The 15,962-nt window shown below is 40.6% G+C and overlaps 1 protein-coding gene across 2 annotated transcripts in view; it reads left to right on the plus strand.

Annotated features, from left to right (window-relative positions):
• OGT (O-linked N-acetylglucosamine (GlcNAc) transferase) overlaps nucleotides 1-15,574 on the plus strand; it is a 43,060-nt gene extending 27,486 nt beyond the window's left edge. For both annotated transcript variants that reach the window (XM_055268542.2, XM_055268543.1), the window contains exons 15-22: nucleotides 1,162-1,287; nucleotides 2,234-2,404; nucleotides 2,517-2,633; nucleotides 2,718-2,888; nucleotides 3,991-4,143; nucleotides 6,912-7,164; nucleotides 7,403-7,526; nucleotides 13,287-15,574. In XM_055268542.2, coding sequence (XP_055124517.1) covers nucleotides 1,162-1,287; nucleotides 2,234-2,404; nucleotides 2,517-2,633; nucleotides 2,718-2,888; nucleotides 3,991-4,143; nucleotides 6,912-7,164; nucleotides 7,403-7,526; nucleotides 13,287-13,461 — 1,290 coding nt within the window. In that variant the 3' untranslated portion in view covers nucleotides 13,462-15,574. The remainder of the gene's footprint in view (nucleotides 1-1,161; nucleotides 1,288-2,233; nucleotides 2,405-2,516; nucleotides 2,634-2,717; nucleotides 2,889-3,990; nucleotides 4,144-6,911; nucleotides 7,165-7,402; nucleotides 7,527-13,286) is intronic.
• Nucleotides 15,575-15,962: the final 388 nt, after the last annotated feature.

Here is a 15,962-nt window from a genome sequence, read left to right on the forward strand (position 1 = left end):
TGTGTATATATATATATATATGAATCACTGAAGTCCTAGCAGAAAGGTTTTGAGACTTCTCATTTAATAAATAGTATGTACCAACAAATTTTGCAATATAGCTGTTGCTTCAAAAGTATGCCTGGCCATTTTTGATACACAGTTGGACTCTTTGTGACCAAGAAGCATACCTCTTTCTACCTCTGAGACCTTTAGAGACTCACTGCTGATTGATTGCAGTCTAAACTCTTCAGCATAGCTTTTGTAATCTTTTTCTGTTTGCCACAACTTTGTCAATACTTTAACTCACCATTCAACATCTTGTATACCCTATACTAAATAGAAGTGAATTACTCACCTTTTTTTTTTTTTTTTGAGGCGGAGTTTTGCTCTTGTCGCCCAGGCTGGAATGCAGTGGCACAATCTCGGCTCACTGCAATCTCTGCCTCCCAGGTTCAAGCAATTCTCTTGCCTCAGCCTCCCGAGTAGCTGGGATTACAGGCGCCTGCCACCACACCCAGCTAATTTTTGTATTTTTAGTAGAGATGGGGTCTCACCACATTGGCCAGGCTGGTCTCAAACTCCTGACTTCAGGTGATCCACCCGCCTCGGCCTCCCAAAGGGCTGGGATTACAGGTGTGAGTCACCATGCCCGGCCTACTCACCATTTTCTAAACTCCCTCACACTTTACTCTAGTTCTTCATTCATACTGTTCTCTACTGAGATTGTATTCTGTTAAACTCCTTCAAACTCCTATTCGTCTTTGAAGACCTATTTCAAATACCAATTCGAGGCTGGGTGCAGTGGCTCACGTGTATAATCCTTTGGGAGGCTGAGGTGGAAGGATTGCTTGAGGCCATCATGGGCAACATAGTGAGACCCCGTCCCTACCAAATAAAAAAAAAAAAAAAGATCATAAATTTCAAATACCAATTTCTCTATGAAATGTTGTTACCCATATATTCAATCCAGAAGTGAACTTTCCTTCCTTTGTGTTCTGTTTCTCTAATGCTTTGGGCCCATTTTAATGGCACTCAACCATATTTGTGCCCGAATTAATGTAGTTAATTTGTGTTCTTACCTCTTTTCCATCTGGGAATCTGAATTATGTTAAATGCCATTAAAACTAATGGAATTGATCTGAGATTATACATAGTAAGTTCTTATTTTCTATTCTGTAGATTCCGTGCAATGGAAAAGCAGCTGATCGCATCCATCAGGATGGAATTCATATCCTTGTAAATATGAATGGCTATACTAAGGGTGCTCGAAATGAGCTTTTTGCTCTCAGGCCAGCTCCTATTCAGGTAAACAAATTAACAGTCATCACTTATAACATGTATTTGGCTAAGAAGACAGTGATGTGCTGCTTTTCCTCCCTCTGGTTAACTGATATTTGAAACTGTAGGGCAGACATAATTTTAATTTTTTTAAGTTGTTGAAATGCACAGGACAAAAATAGTGTAGAGCACAATGCTTATAGGTACATGTATATGGAGACATGCAATTCATGGTTGGCTATGAACAGTTACTCTGTCTTGCAAATTTGAAGAACATTTTAGCATTTTGAAAGTTAGTCTAAAATACAGGCCGGGTATGGTGTCTCATGCCTGTAATCCCAGCACTTTGGGATGCTTAGGCAGGAGGATCTCTTGAAACCAGGAGTTTGAGACCTGCCTGGGCAACAAAGCAAAACACCCTATCTCTACAAAAAATTAAAAAATTAGCTAGAGTGGTAGTGTGCCTCTGTGATCCCAGCTATTCGGGAGGCTAAGGTGGAAGGATTGCTTAAGCCTAGGAGTTTGAGGCTGCAGTGAACTATCACTGTGCCACTGCACTCCAGCCCGGGTGACAGAGTGAGAGTCTCTCTTATAGAACTACTTCATTGCTTTCGGCTAAAGAAGTCAGCCTTACTGTGCGTGTGGCAAGTGCCTGTAATCCTGGCTACTCTGGAGGCTGAGGCAGAAGGATTGCTTGAGCCCAGGAGTTTGAGGCTGTAGTGATCTACGATTGCACCATTGTATTGCAGCCTAGGGAACAGAGTGAGACCCTGTCTCTAAAAAAGAGTTAGACCTCCTTGTTTATTTACTTATTTAATTTTGGCACCTTTAGGTTCTTTTTTTAAAAACCACTTTATTGAGGTACAGTTGACATACAAAAAGTTGTACATATTTAATGTATATGACTTGATGAATTTAGAGATAAGTGTACTGATAAAAGTTCTTAATCAGTTTTTGATCTGATTTTTTTAAGGCAATGTGGCTGGGGTACCCTGGGACGAGTGGTGCGCTTTTCATGGATTATATTATCACTGATCAGGAAACTTCGCCAGCTGAAGTTGCTGAGCAGTATTCTGAGAAATTGGCTTATATGCCCCACACTTTTTTTATTGGTGATCATGCTAATATGTTCCCTCACCTGAAGGTAGGTATGAAACAGTGCTATAGAGGAATTTCAAAGAACTGTAGCTTTTTATTTCCTTGCTATTGTCTGTGTAAATCCTAAAAGACATATCTGAAACTATTTTTTCCATTAGAAAAAAGCAGTCATCGATTTTAAGTCCAATGGGCACATTTATGACAATCGGATAGTTCTGAATGGCATCGACCTCAAAGCATTTCTTGATAGTCTACCAGATGTGAAAATTGTCAAGGTCAGAACCTAGTCAGTATTGTCATTGAAATAAAGTTAACTGCATTCACGATCTTTTCCCTAATAATGCATTTCTTTTTTTCAGATGAAGTGTCCTGATGGAGGAGACAATGCAGATAGCAGTAACACAGCTCTTAATATGCCTGTTATTCCTATGAATACTATTGCAGAAGCAGTTATTGAAATGATTAACAGAGGACAGATTCAAATAACAATTAATGGATTCAGTATTAGCAATGGACTGGCAACTACTCAGGTGAGAAGATAATAATACATTATATGTCCCGCAAAGTATGCATTTATTTCCCTTAACCTCATGATAACTCTAGGAGTCAAGTATCATTATCACCATTTTATAGATGAGGAAATGAGTTTAGTGGAAACATGCATCTTATATAGGTGTGTCTGATTTTAAAAGTCTCCTGGATTCAGCCAGCAGATTATTACTTACTGAGAAACTGCTGTGTTAATATCTTGTTATTCCCTGCCTGTGGCCTTACTCTCTTATATGATGAACTATGTGTAGATACCATACAGTTTCTTGCTTCTGTAAACCCATCCTTTCCCTAGCTAAATCCTACTCAGACGTTCAGTTCAGACAGCTCTTCCAGGAATCCATTTCCGCACTTACCGCTAACGTCTCCATCCCTACTTCATTGGTACCTGTCCTTTATACCTCTGTAATGTTTGGAATATATCATTACATACAGCACAGCAGATGATAATTCCCTGTGTTTGTATCCTCTACTGAATTGAATTACTGAGCCCATGTCTTAATCACAGTAATGTAGTATGTACTCAATAAATAATATATTGCATGCTTAAATAAGTAGCTCTATCAAGAGAGTGTAAGGCAAAGATCTCTGACCTCTAGAGGTCATAGATGTCCTTGCACACCTGGAATAGTTATGTAACAATGTAAGGCAGTACTCAAATGTGTGAGAATTACAAGATGAAACTACTTATGTATGTAGAAGCTCAGAAACGGTGATGATCAATGTGAAGAGAGACACTCTTGGGAGAAGAGACCATTTGGAGGAGTAATTTAGCCTTGAAGAGTAGATGTGATTTAGAAAAGGACATTTCACTCATGAAGAAAAGAGTGATCAAAAGCTGTTGGATTGTTAATAGGATTTTGAGACCTTTTTTGGTTAGAGCAAGAAGTTTCATAGTGCAGTCTCCCCTAAATTAAATTAAGATAATGCTGCAACGGTTTGCCTTTTCTTAAACTTCATATATCATGAATATTTTTTCATGATTCAGTGACTTTTAATGGTTATACCATTTTTTATCTTATGGATTGAAATATTGGACTCCTTTTGCCTTTAAATATAACCATCATCTTTTCCTTGTTCTAGATCAACAATAAGGCTGCAACTGGAGAGGAGGTTCCCCGTACCATTATTGTAACCACCCGTTCTCAGTACGGGTTACCAGAAGATGCCATTGTATACTGTAACTTTAATCAGTTATATAAAATTGACCCTTCTACTTTGCAGATGTGGGCAAACGTGAGTATGCATAGACTTATTGTTACCGTGTTAGAGACTAATAAAGATTTTGTATCTAGAGCTTCTTGCTGAAGATGGTCCTTCCACTCCTGTTTAGGAGCTGTTCTGCTCATTTCTTTTTAAAAATTTTTTTTTTGGCTGGGTGCAGTGGCTCACGCCTGTAATCCCAGCACTTTGGGAGGCCGATGCGGGTGGATCACCTGAGGTCAGGAGCTTGAGACCAGCCTGACCAACATTGTGAAACCCCGTCTCTATTAAAAATACCAAAAAATTAGCTGGACATGGTGATAGGCGCCTGTAATCCCAGCTACTCGGGAGGCTGAGACAGGAGAATCACTTGAACCCGGGAGGTGGAGGTTGCAGTGAGCCGAGAGCATGCCATTGCACTCCAGACTGGGCAACAAGAGCAAACCTCCGTCTCAAAAAAATTTTTTTTAAAAATACTTTTTAAAAAATTTATTTTATTTATTTACATGTGACTCAACTGGGTTATGCCCTTTTTTTAAAAAACAGAATCCCACTCTGTTGTTCAGGCTGGAGTGCAGTGGTGTGATCTTGGCTCATGGCAACCTTTGCATCCCAGGTTCGAGTGATTCTTGTGCCTCAGCCTTCCAAGTAGCTGGGATTACAGGCATGTGCCACCATGTCTGGGTAATTTTTTTTTATTGTATTTTTAGTAGATGGGGTTTCACCATGTTGGCCAGGCTGGCCTCCAACTCCTGGCCTCAAGAGATCTGCCCGCCTTGGCCTCCCAAAGTGCTAGGATTACATGTGTGAGCCACTGCGCCTGGCCTTGTGCTCATTTATAATCTTCAAGAGATGTAGATTTTTCAGGCATTTTTGGTTTCTCCTTCCAGTGTCTAAATATGACATTGCGAACCTTTTAAATTTACATATTCAAAGCATTCTTCTGTCTAAAGGGCCAGCAGACTTTTTCTTAAAGGGCCAGATGGTAAATAGTTTTGTGGTCCATGCTGTTTCACATCTACTCAGCTTTGCCATTGTAGCATGAAAATAACCATAGGCATTTTGTAAATGATGAGTGTGGCTGTGTTCCAATAAAATTTTATTTATACGAACTGGCAGTATGCCAGATTTGGCTCACAGGCTGTGTAGTTCGCCAACCCCTGGTCTAAACTGATAGCATATACTGTCATGTACATCCACCCATTTTTAACATTCTTGTAGTATTGTAGAGTTATAACCAAGAAGGAGTCGATCTGTACATACGATTATCTCTCAGTTCATCAGACAAGTTTGCATAAGTGGGATATCGGATAGCTATAACTGGCTCTTAATCCATAGAACTAAAATAAAATGGCATGTTTTACCTTTAGGTAATCTGGAGGTAATTCCTTGGTTAATTTTTTCCCCGATATCTGTTTTGTTTTATGTTTAGAGGAGAGGGGAGGATAGAAGAGAAGAGGAAGCAGATGAGTACAGGTCTACTGTCCTTAATCTTTACTTCCTGATGTTCACAAAAACTCTGAAAATCAAAAGCTTTTTCATAAGTGTGTGGCAAATTTGTTTGGCAGCAAAACTACCTGAACTAACATTAGGGTATGTATTAGTCCGTTCTCATGCTGCTATAAAGGACTGCCCGAGACTGGGTAATTTATAAAGGAAAGAGGTTTAATTGACTCACAGTTCCACGTGGCTATGGAGGCCTCAGGAAACTTACAGTTATGGCCGAAAAGGGCGCTAACATGTCCTTCGCATGATGGCAGGAAGAAGTGCTGAGCCAAAGAGGGGAAAGCCCCTTATAAAACCATCCGATCTTGTGAGAAGTCACTCTTTATCACGAGAACAGCAGCATTGGGAATAACTGCCCCCATGATTCAATTACCTACCACTGGGTCCCTCTCATGACATATGGGGCTTATGGGAACTACAGTTCAAGAAGAGAGATTTGGGTGGGGACACAGTCAAACTATGTCAGGGTATTTGTAGTCTTTTATTTATTCCATTTAGTATGACTATTCCTGCATCTCAATGCAGAGGTACTAATATGTTTATAGGAAGTTGCTGCTGAGGGTGTTATGTAATACACACACACACACACACACACAGTAGTACTTTTTTAAAATCTGAAATATTCTGAATTTGGAAATTCATCTGTTCTCATAGCTTTCAGAGAAAGGGATTTTGAACTTACATGGTACATAGAGTAGATGTAAATCTAAATCAGGAGTTGGCAAACTATGACCTGTGGGTCAAATCCAGCCCACTGCTTGTTTTTGTAAATAAAACTTTATGGACACATAGCCATGCCTACTTGTTTACACATTGTCTGTGGCTGCTTTCAAGCTACAACAGAGGAACTGAGCAGCTATGACAGTCCGTGTGGCCGCAGAGCCAAAAATATTTGCTATCTGGCCCTTTACAGAAAAGACCGATTTATATTAGGCAAATAAAGTTAGGCAAGTGTGAGGTAACTTTCTTGGTTGTATCATAGTGGGGGATTTGAAATTTGGAATGCAAAATTCCTCTCTCTTAACAAAACACACTGCCTGTGTCAATTCCCACAGGAGGTAGCTGCCTCAGATTTCGCCTGTCTTTCTTTGAACTCAACTTTGAGGACAGCTAAGCAGAAGAGGGATAATTCAATTGATATAATTCATCTCTGTGAAGGAAAGACTTAAGTTCACAGCAGGCTTCTATCTGGTTGGAAAGAATAGAGTGTGGTAGAATTATTAGAGACCTCTGGGAGTCTTTGTTGAAAAAGGCAGATCTGCTATTAATAATTATTCTTATTTTCCCTATTTTAGATTCTGAAGCGTGTTCCCAATAGTGTACTCTGGCTGTTGCGTTTTCCAGCAGTAGGAGAACCTAATATTCAACAGTATGCACAAAACATGGGCCTGCCCCAGAACCGTATCATTTTTTCACCTGTTGCTCCTAAAGAGGAACACGTCAGGAGAGGCCAGCTGGCTGATGTCTGCTTGGACACTCCACTCTGTAATGGGCACACCACAGGGATGGATGTCCTCTGGGCAGGGACCCCCATGGTGACTATGCCAGGTAAGTTGCTGATAAATCACTGGAATCTTCCTTGTTCTTTTGAAAATCTCCGTTTGGGGGAGAAACTTCCAGGTGAAATTATGTGTACTAGGAGCAACATTAAAGGAAAGGTGACAGAAAGTGAGACTTGTTCCAACTTCATTCTCCATCTGCGTTGTGTGGAGGCTTAACATAAATAACATTAACTCTGTGCTGTTTTATGTTCTCAGATGTGCAGTTGTTATCTTTTGTATTGCAGGAGAGACTCTTGCTTCTCGAGTTGCAGCTTCCCAGCTCACTTGCTTAGGTTGTCTTGAGCTTATTGCTAAAAACAGACAAGAATATGAAGACATAGCTGTGAAGCTGGGAACTGATCTAGAATAGTAAGTAAACTTTTCCTTGAACAAATTATTTGGTAAAGTAGAGAGAATATAGCTGTTATAAAATGAAACCATAAAATAAGTGTAATATAAAATAGGTGAACTAGTCGTATGCCCTCTGGATGGGAGAAGTACTTCTAAACTCTTAGAAATGAAGTGATCAATAGGTTTTACTATGTAAAAAGTAAATGGCTGAATAAAAAATATTCAAGAAAATTAAAAGGCAAACGAGGGGAAAAAATCTTTTGTCTCAGATAACAAATTATTAATTACCTGGCTATGTAAAGACTGCAGAACATTTAAATTTTATAATCCCCTAATAGGAAAGTAAAAATGGAAATGACCAGACACCTCACTGAAGTGGAAATACAGAAGGTTAACAAGAAAGTGTTTCAGGCTCTGTAGTAGAAATGCCAATTAAAATTGTACTGAGGCTGGGTGTGGTGACTTATGCCTGTAATCCCAGCACTTTGGGAGGCTTGGGCGGATCACCTGAGAGCAGGAGTTCGAGACCAGCCTGGCCAACGTGGTGAAACCCTGTCTCTACTAAAAATACAAAAATTAGTTGGGCATGGTGGCATGTGCCTGTAGTCCCAGCTACTCAGGAGGCTGAGGCAGGAGAATTGCTTGAACCCGGGAGGCAGAGGTTGCAGTGAGTCAAGATCACACCATTGCACTCCAGCCTGGGTGACAGAGTGAGACTCTATCTCAAAAAAAAAAAACCAAAAAAAGAACCTGAGGTATATCCATTATTTGCCTATATAATAAAAAGATTTTTTGTATCAGTGAGGTAGCATTGAGGACTAGCCTTTTCATGCATTGGTGAATAAATTGGTACTGCCCTTCCTCCGAGTTTTTAGAGCCTTAAAAGTTAGATCTTTGGGCCAGGTGTGGTGGCTCACGCCTGTAATCCCAGCACTTTGGGAGGGTGAGGCGGGCGGATCACGAGGTCAGGAGATGGAGACCATCCTGGCTAACATGGTGAAACCCCGTCTCTACTAAAAAATACAAAAAATTAGCCAGGCATGGTGGCGGGCATCTGTAGTCCCAGCTACTCGGGAGGCTGAGGCAGGAGAATGGCATGAGCCCAGGAGACGGAGCTTGCAGTGACCTGAGATTGCGCCACTGCACTCCAGCCTGGGCAACAGAGCGAGACTCTGTCTCAAAAAAAAAAAAGTTAGATCTTTGACCCTAATACTGTCACTTCTTCACTACAGTCGGTGTAAGAAATGAAGAAAGCATAACTTAAATGCCTGAAAATAGTAGGAATTAGAGGGGTGATGCTTAGATGAGTGAGGATTTATCCATACAATAAACTAGTATTTCTTTCATTCTTTTATTTTTTTCGAGATAGGATTTTGCTCTGTTGCCTAGGCTGGAATGCAGTGGTGTGATCTTGGCTCACTGCAGCCTCCATGTCCTGGGCTCAGGCGATCCTCCCACCTCAGCCACCTGAGTAGCAGGGACTATAGGACTATAGGTACATGCCACCATGCCCCATGCCTGGCTAATTTTTAAATTTTTTTGTAGAGATTAAGTTTCAGTATGTTGCCCAGGCTGGGTATTTCTTTTTTCTTTTCCTTTTTTTTTTTCTAGACGGAGTCTCGCTCTGTCGCCCAGGCTGGAGTGCAGTGGCGCGATCTCGGCTCACTGCAACCTCTGACTCCCGGGTTCAAGCAATTCTCCTGCCTCAGCCTCCCGAGTAGCTGGGACTACAGGTGCACGCCACCACGCCCAACTAATTTTTGTATTTTTAGTAGAGACGGGGTTTCACCATGTCGGCCAGGCTGGTCTTGAACTCCTGACCTCGTGATCCACCCACCTCGGCCTCCCAAAGTGCTGCGATTACAGGAGTGAGCCACTGTGCCTGGCGTTTTTTTTTTGTTTTTTTTTTTTTTTTTTTTTTTTTTTTTTTGAGACAGCCTTACACTGTTGCCCAGGCTGAAGTGCAATGGTGCGATCTCAGCTCACTGCAACCTCTGCCTCCCGGGTTCAAGCGATTCTCCTGCCTCAGTCTCCTGAGTAGCTGGGATTACAGGCGCCTGCCACCACACCCAGCTAATTTTTTGTATTTTTAGCAGAGGTGGGGTTTCACTATGTTGGTCAGGCTGGTCTCGAATTCCTGACCTCATGATCCACCCACCTAGGCCTCCCAAAGGCTGGGATTACAGGCGTGAGCCACTGCGCCCAGCGGTTTTTTTTTTTTTTTTTTTGAGACAGTCTCTCACTGTTGCCTGGGCTGGAGTGCAATGGCGTGATCTCGGCTCACTGCAACCTCTGCCTCCCGGGTTCAAGCGATTCTCCTGCCTCAGCCTCCTGAGTAGCTGGGACTACAGGCATCCACCACCACACCCAGCTAATTTTTGTATTTTTAGTAGAGGCTGGATTTCACTGTGTTGGCCAGGCTGGTCTCGAACTCCTGACCTCGTGATCCACCCACCTCGGCCTCCCAAAGTGCTGGGATTACAGACATAAGCCACTGTGCCCAGCGGGTATTTCTTAAATGAGGTTTTTCTTTTGGTATAATGGGTGATGTTTTTCCTTTGTGTTTTTCTGAGAAGTAGCATATTACATAATAATTAAAGAAACATACTTTTTGAGTCAGACTACCTGAGTGAACCCAAGCTCTCCTACTTACGAGCTTTGGGCAAGTAAATCTCTGTGTTGTGCCTTTGTTTCTTCTTCTGCAAAATGGAGCATAATGCTAGTACCTACTTTGCAGAGATGATGTGAGGATTAAAAAAGGCATTCCATGTAAAGTAGTTAGAATAGTTGTTGGTAGCTGGTAAACATTCAACAGATGTTAGCTACTTAATATTTTCAGAATTTCCTCCATAGAACATCACATACGTCTAAGAAAAGTGAGAAATTTGAGCCCAGGCATTAAAAAAAAAATAAGATTCATGTCCATTAGCCCAGAGATAACTATAGTAAAAAATGTAGTGCATTTTATTTTCAGACAGGGTCTCGCTCTGTTGCTCAGGCTGGAGTGCAGTGGCATGATCACGGCTCACTGCAACCTCTGCCTCCTGGGATCAAGGGATCCTCCCACCTTAGCCTTCCAGTAGCCGGGACTACAGGCACATGCCACCATGCCTGGCTTTTTTTTTTTTTTTTTTTTTAATATTTTGTGGAGACAGGGTCTCACCAATATTGCCCAGGCTGGTAACTCCTGGGCCCAAGCAGTCCACCCACCTCTGCCTCCCAAAGTGGTGGAATTACAGGCACGTGAGACACTGCACCCAGCCTGTGGTGCATTTTAAAATTTTTTATTAGACTCTTTGGAACTTAGTTTGGTTCATACAATGCTTTTCCCCAACATTTTTGTTCTCAAAATTTTTAATTTTATAATAAACACATCTATACCTACTGCTTAGAATCTACCATTAGCATTTTACTATTCTTGCTTTATTACATATCCATCCATTTATTCCCTTTATTCATCTGCCAATCCATCTTATTGGACACATTTTGAAATAAATTGCAGACATCAGTACATTTCTCCTTAAATACTTAAGAATGGCTGTCATTAACTGGAGTTCAGTATACATATTTTTTTTGAGATAGGGTCTCCCTCTGTTGCCCAGGCTGGAGTACAGTGATACGATCTCCGCTCACTGCAATCTCCGCCTCCTGGGCTCAAGCAGTCTTCTCCTCAACCTCCTGAGTAGCTGGAACTACAGGCGTGAGCCACCACACCTAGCTAATTTTTGTATTTTTAGTAGAGGCAGGGTTTCGGCAGGTTGCCCAGGCTGGTCTCAAACTCCTGACCTCAAGTGATCTGCCTGCCTCGGCCTCCCGAAGTGTTGGGATTATAGGCGTGAGCCACTGTGCCTGGCTACTTTTTTCTTTTGAGGCAGAAGTTATATACAGTGAAATACACAAATATTCAGTGAGTTTTGAGAAATAACCCTTTTTTTTCTTTTGAAACGGAGTCTTGCTCTGTCACCCAAGTTGGAGTGCAGTGGTGTGATCTTGGCTCACTGCAACCTCTGCCTCCTGGGTTCAAGCGATTCTCCTGCCTCAGCCTCTCGAGTAGCTGGGATTACAGGCACGTGCCACCACACCCGGCTAATTTTTCGTATTTTTAGTAGAGACAGGGTTTCACTGTGTTAGCCAGGATGGTCTTGATCTCCTGACCTTGTGATCCGCCTGCCTCGGCCTCCCGAAGTGCTGGGATTACAGGTGTGAGCCACAGTGCCCAACCGAGAAATACCTTTGTAGCCCAAACTCCTATGAAGACAAAAAACATTATCACTCCAGAGAGTTTCTTCATGCTCCTTTTCAGTCAGTCTTTTTCAACAACCCCCAGAGACAACCACTGTTATGGAGGGTTTTTTTCCCTTCCATAAATTAATTTTGCTTTTCTAGAATTTTATCCAAATGGAACTATGTCAATATGCACTCTAAAGGCTTCTTTCAGCAAGTTTGTTTCTTTTGCTGAGTAGTATTTCACTGTATGTATGTTCTACAGTTTATTTTCCTATTGGCATAGAATTTTAAAAAAATAGAGTGCACAGGTCTTTCTCTTTGGAGGGTAGCATTAATATGGACATGGTTGTATTCAGACCAACAGATATGCACAACCATTTTACTACTACTGTCACAACAAACATTAAAACAAAGTTGGGCGTGGTGGCTTATGCCTATAATCCCAGCGCTTTGAGAGGCTGAGGGAGGAGGATTGCTTGAGCCCAGGAGTTCGAGACCAGCCTAGACATGGCGAGACCCCATCTCTACAAAAAATACAAAAATAGCTGAGTGTGGTGATGCATGCCTGTAGTCTCAGCTTCTGGGAGGCTGGGGCAGGAGGATTGCTTGAGCTAAGGAGGTTCAGTCTGCAGTGAGCCATCATCGTTCCATTGCACTCTAGCCTGAACAACAGAGTGAGACTCTATTTCAAAAATTAAAAGAAAATAAATAAAAATTATTGCTTTTAAAAATGCACAGAAATGTTCTGTCTTCTGGTTCTAATGTATTTATCCCTTCATCTAAGAATAATCTGATGAAAAATAATGTATTCAAAAGGGAAGTAGAAATCTTTTCCCCTGTGTTTCCTGAAGAATCAGTTACTTCTTTTTTATTTTTCTGAACAGAACCATACTCTTGGTGATATTAGCAATTTTTAAAAATCTGAACAACTCAGTTCAGGTACAAGTGGAAAATTACGAGAGTAGACTTATTATATTTCTTTTCCCCTTGAGTGTTTTTCTATTCATTAAAATGACCATAAATCGAATACTTCATCTTATGTTTATGCTTTAACTTTTGTAAATGATGCTTCAATGAATATCTTTGCATGGTCCTGTATGTTTTTGCATCTGATTATTTCTTTTTAATAGATTTAAAAGTGTTATTGTTAGGCCAGAGGGTTATGAACATTTAAGGTTAATACATACATTGCTAAATTGCTTACCAAAATGGTAAGCAGTAGTACATAGGAATAGTCATGTGCCGTTGTCAATTATTGTTATCTTAAAGGTAGAAATAAGACGAAGTGGAGAACGCGTGGTATCTCTTGGATATACTTGTTTAGGAAAGAACTAAGTTTTTTCAGAGTATATGGAGTTGAGCTCATTTCAATGTTAGCATTATGTAAGATTTGACCTTTCCCTTTTTAACAGGAAGCCAATCAGGAAATGAGATAGCGTAAAGTTTGGTCATGCATTTTTTTTTGCCACAAAGAGAACTAGGTATTTATAGGGTGTGTTTCTGAGTTTCTGCTCTGATTTGTAAACTGGGTTCTCGTTTTTTATTACCCAGCCTGAAGAAAATTCGTGGCAAAGTCTGGAAGCAAAGAATATCTAGCCCTCTGTTCAACACCAAACAATACACAATGGAACTAGAGCGGCTGTATCTACAGATGTGGGAGCATTATGCAGCTGGCAACAAACCTGACCACATGATTAAGCCTGTTGAAGTCACTGAGTCAGCGTAAATAAAGACTGCACAGGAGAATTACCCCTATACCTGAGCCTCAACCTTCTGGGGGAGAGGGAACTAGATAACATACTTCTTACTTGTCTGTACAGTACCTTGTTGCAGATGGGTGATATATAATGGTAATAGAATAGCACAGCCAGACTTGCTTCCTGCATGGTAGGGAGAGACACAAGAGATGGGAAACTGCTGTTCCACAAGGAATCTCCGTAGAATTTTGCGGCGACCAGATGGTGCATAGGTCTGGAAGGTCTGATCTCCCTTGGTCTTCCATGGGATGGTTAGTGTGGAGGGGAGATATAGATTGTCCAGCCGCTTTGTGATTCCATGGATTGATTCAGTCTTCTGGATTAACTTTTTTCTTTATATTTTGGGTACTGGAGCTTTTAAAAATGTTTGGTTTCAGGTATTTTTATTCATGTGAAGTGTATATGATTCTCTTGAGATAAGGTTTTAAGCTAAAATGTTACTCCCTGTTTTAGTTTCTGAACTTTGACAGATCGACAGGGACTTTGCTGGTGTAGTCTTTTTATAGGTTTTATAAACCACTTGAGCCTATATCAGTCGTTTTAGTGTCTGACCTAATATTTGGAGCTGTCAGTGCTTTGTTGATTTAGATGATGACTCAAGATTTTTTTCTGGTCCATTTCCCATTTCCTTCTCTTCCCTGACCCCCATACCCCCACCCTTAAAATTCTCCTGTAACTCAACTAACAAAATGAAGCCTGATTCAAAACATCCTAGGGTGTTTCTCTTAAACCCACCATCTGGTGCCAAATGAAGATTTTTAGGAGTGATTACTAATTATCAAGGGCACAGTTGTGGTACTGTCATTGATAATAATATAGTTTTTTTTTTTTTTTTCCTAATTTTGACCTGTTTCACCAGTGTTTTACCCTTGACTGCCCCTTCTATGCTGCTTCCAAAAGTGATAGTGTGTGTAAGATTTTTACCTTCCTTTCTAAAGTTTTTTTGTTTTTTTTTTTTAAGTGAGTCCTGTTCTTCCTATTTCTTTCAGCAGAAATGAAATCCCAGGTAAGTATAAGTATTCAAGTATTTGATCAGTAAGTCACAGTTATCTCCAGTGCATTAAATAACCTTCATCAAGAAATAGGTTATAGGTAAAATCTCTGAAGGATCATCTATGTATTCAAGTAATTATTTTTTAGATAATAACTGTCTTCTGGACTTGGTCTTGAAGTCTGTATGGATTCAGCCTCAGTAGTAGCGAACTGCACTGCTGTTTGGTTTGGAGTACAAATTAGACTTATAGTCCTCCTGGAACTTGAGTTATTAAAATCATAGGAATAAAATTATGGGATCTTAACAAAGGATCGAGGGTTTGAGGCTTAAGCCAACATATGAATATATGTTTTGTCTCACTATACTGCACTTACGCTATCCAGTTGCAGGTAATTTTTTGTCTGCTAGTAGTGTTCTAGATTATGTCTTTCCAAAGCGCTGAGGCTGTGCACCTATTCTGTAGTTGCAGCTGATGCCTGAATGTATCCTAGCTGACAAATTTTTGATTAATAAGAGCTTGAATTTCTGAAAGATTCTTACTGTTAACCAAATTTTGAGCAAGGAGTCTCAAAGGTAATTCTGAACCAGAATTACATGTTAATGAACAGTGTACCTTTTAACAGTGTAAATCACGGAATATCCGTGAAGGGATTTCTTAATTTATTTTTTACCAGTTGATTGAAATATCAGTTGAAGGTTGCCAGCATGGTTGCAGATAAACTGATGTTTGAAATTCGCCGAACTACTTAATGTGGAATAGGATAATATACTTCCAATGCCCTCAAGGCTGTGACCTTACAGCCGTTTTACATAGCACATCATTCCTCCTATAGGGATGAACTTTTTCCTGGCACGAAAAGTAGCCGCTCTGGTTGAAGCTTTGCTTATTGTAACAGGCTTTTATTTCCAGGTAACATGTCTGTGGAAGACTTAATTCTGATTAGAGATATAGATATTACTGGAAACTAATTGTTTTTTTTTTCTATTGTACTCTGCTTTATCAAAGAAGTAAAACATTTAAATCGTGCTACAGAAATTAAGATGTTGTCTTGCGATCCTTAAACAATAAATGAATGATTTCCCCTTAATACGGCTGATGTATTTTGTATCCTGTTATATTGAGTGTTGGACTGAAGAATAGGGTCATCCAATGATGAAACCTATATTTAAACACCTCCAAACAGCATGAAAGGACCAAATTTCCCTACTGTAGCTATGATATTAGAAATTGTTTTCTCAGCCAGGTCTGGTAGAGGGTGGGGTTAGTTTATGATCCATTAAGAAGGCAAAGTGGCCGGGTGTGGTGGCTCACGCCTGTAACCCCAGCACTTTGGGAGGCGGAGGCAGGTGGATCACTTGAGGTCAGGAGTTCAAGACCAGCCTGGCTAAAATGGTGAAACCCTGTCTCTACTAAAAATACAAAAAAATTAGCTGGGAGTGGTGGCACATGCTTGTAATCCCAACTACATGCGAGGC

The sequence above is a fragment of the Symphalangus syndactylus genome, chromosome X, assembly GCF_028878055.3.
Source record: "Symphalangus syndactylus isolate Jambi chromosome X, NHGRI_mSymSyn1-v2.1_pri, whole genome shotgun sequence".
In the NCBI taxonomy this organism is placed as follows: domain Eukaryota; kingdom Metazoa; phylum Chordata; class Mammalia; order Primates; family Hylobatidae; genus Symphalangus; species Symphalangus syndactylus.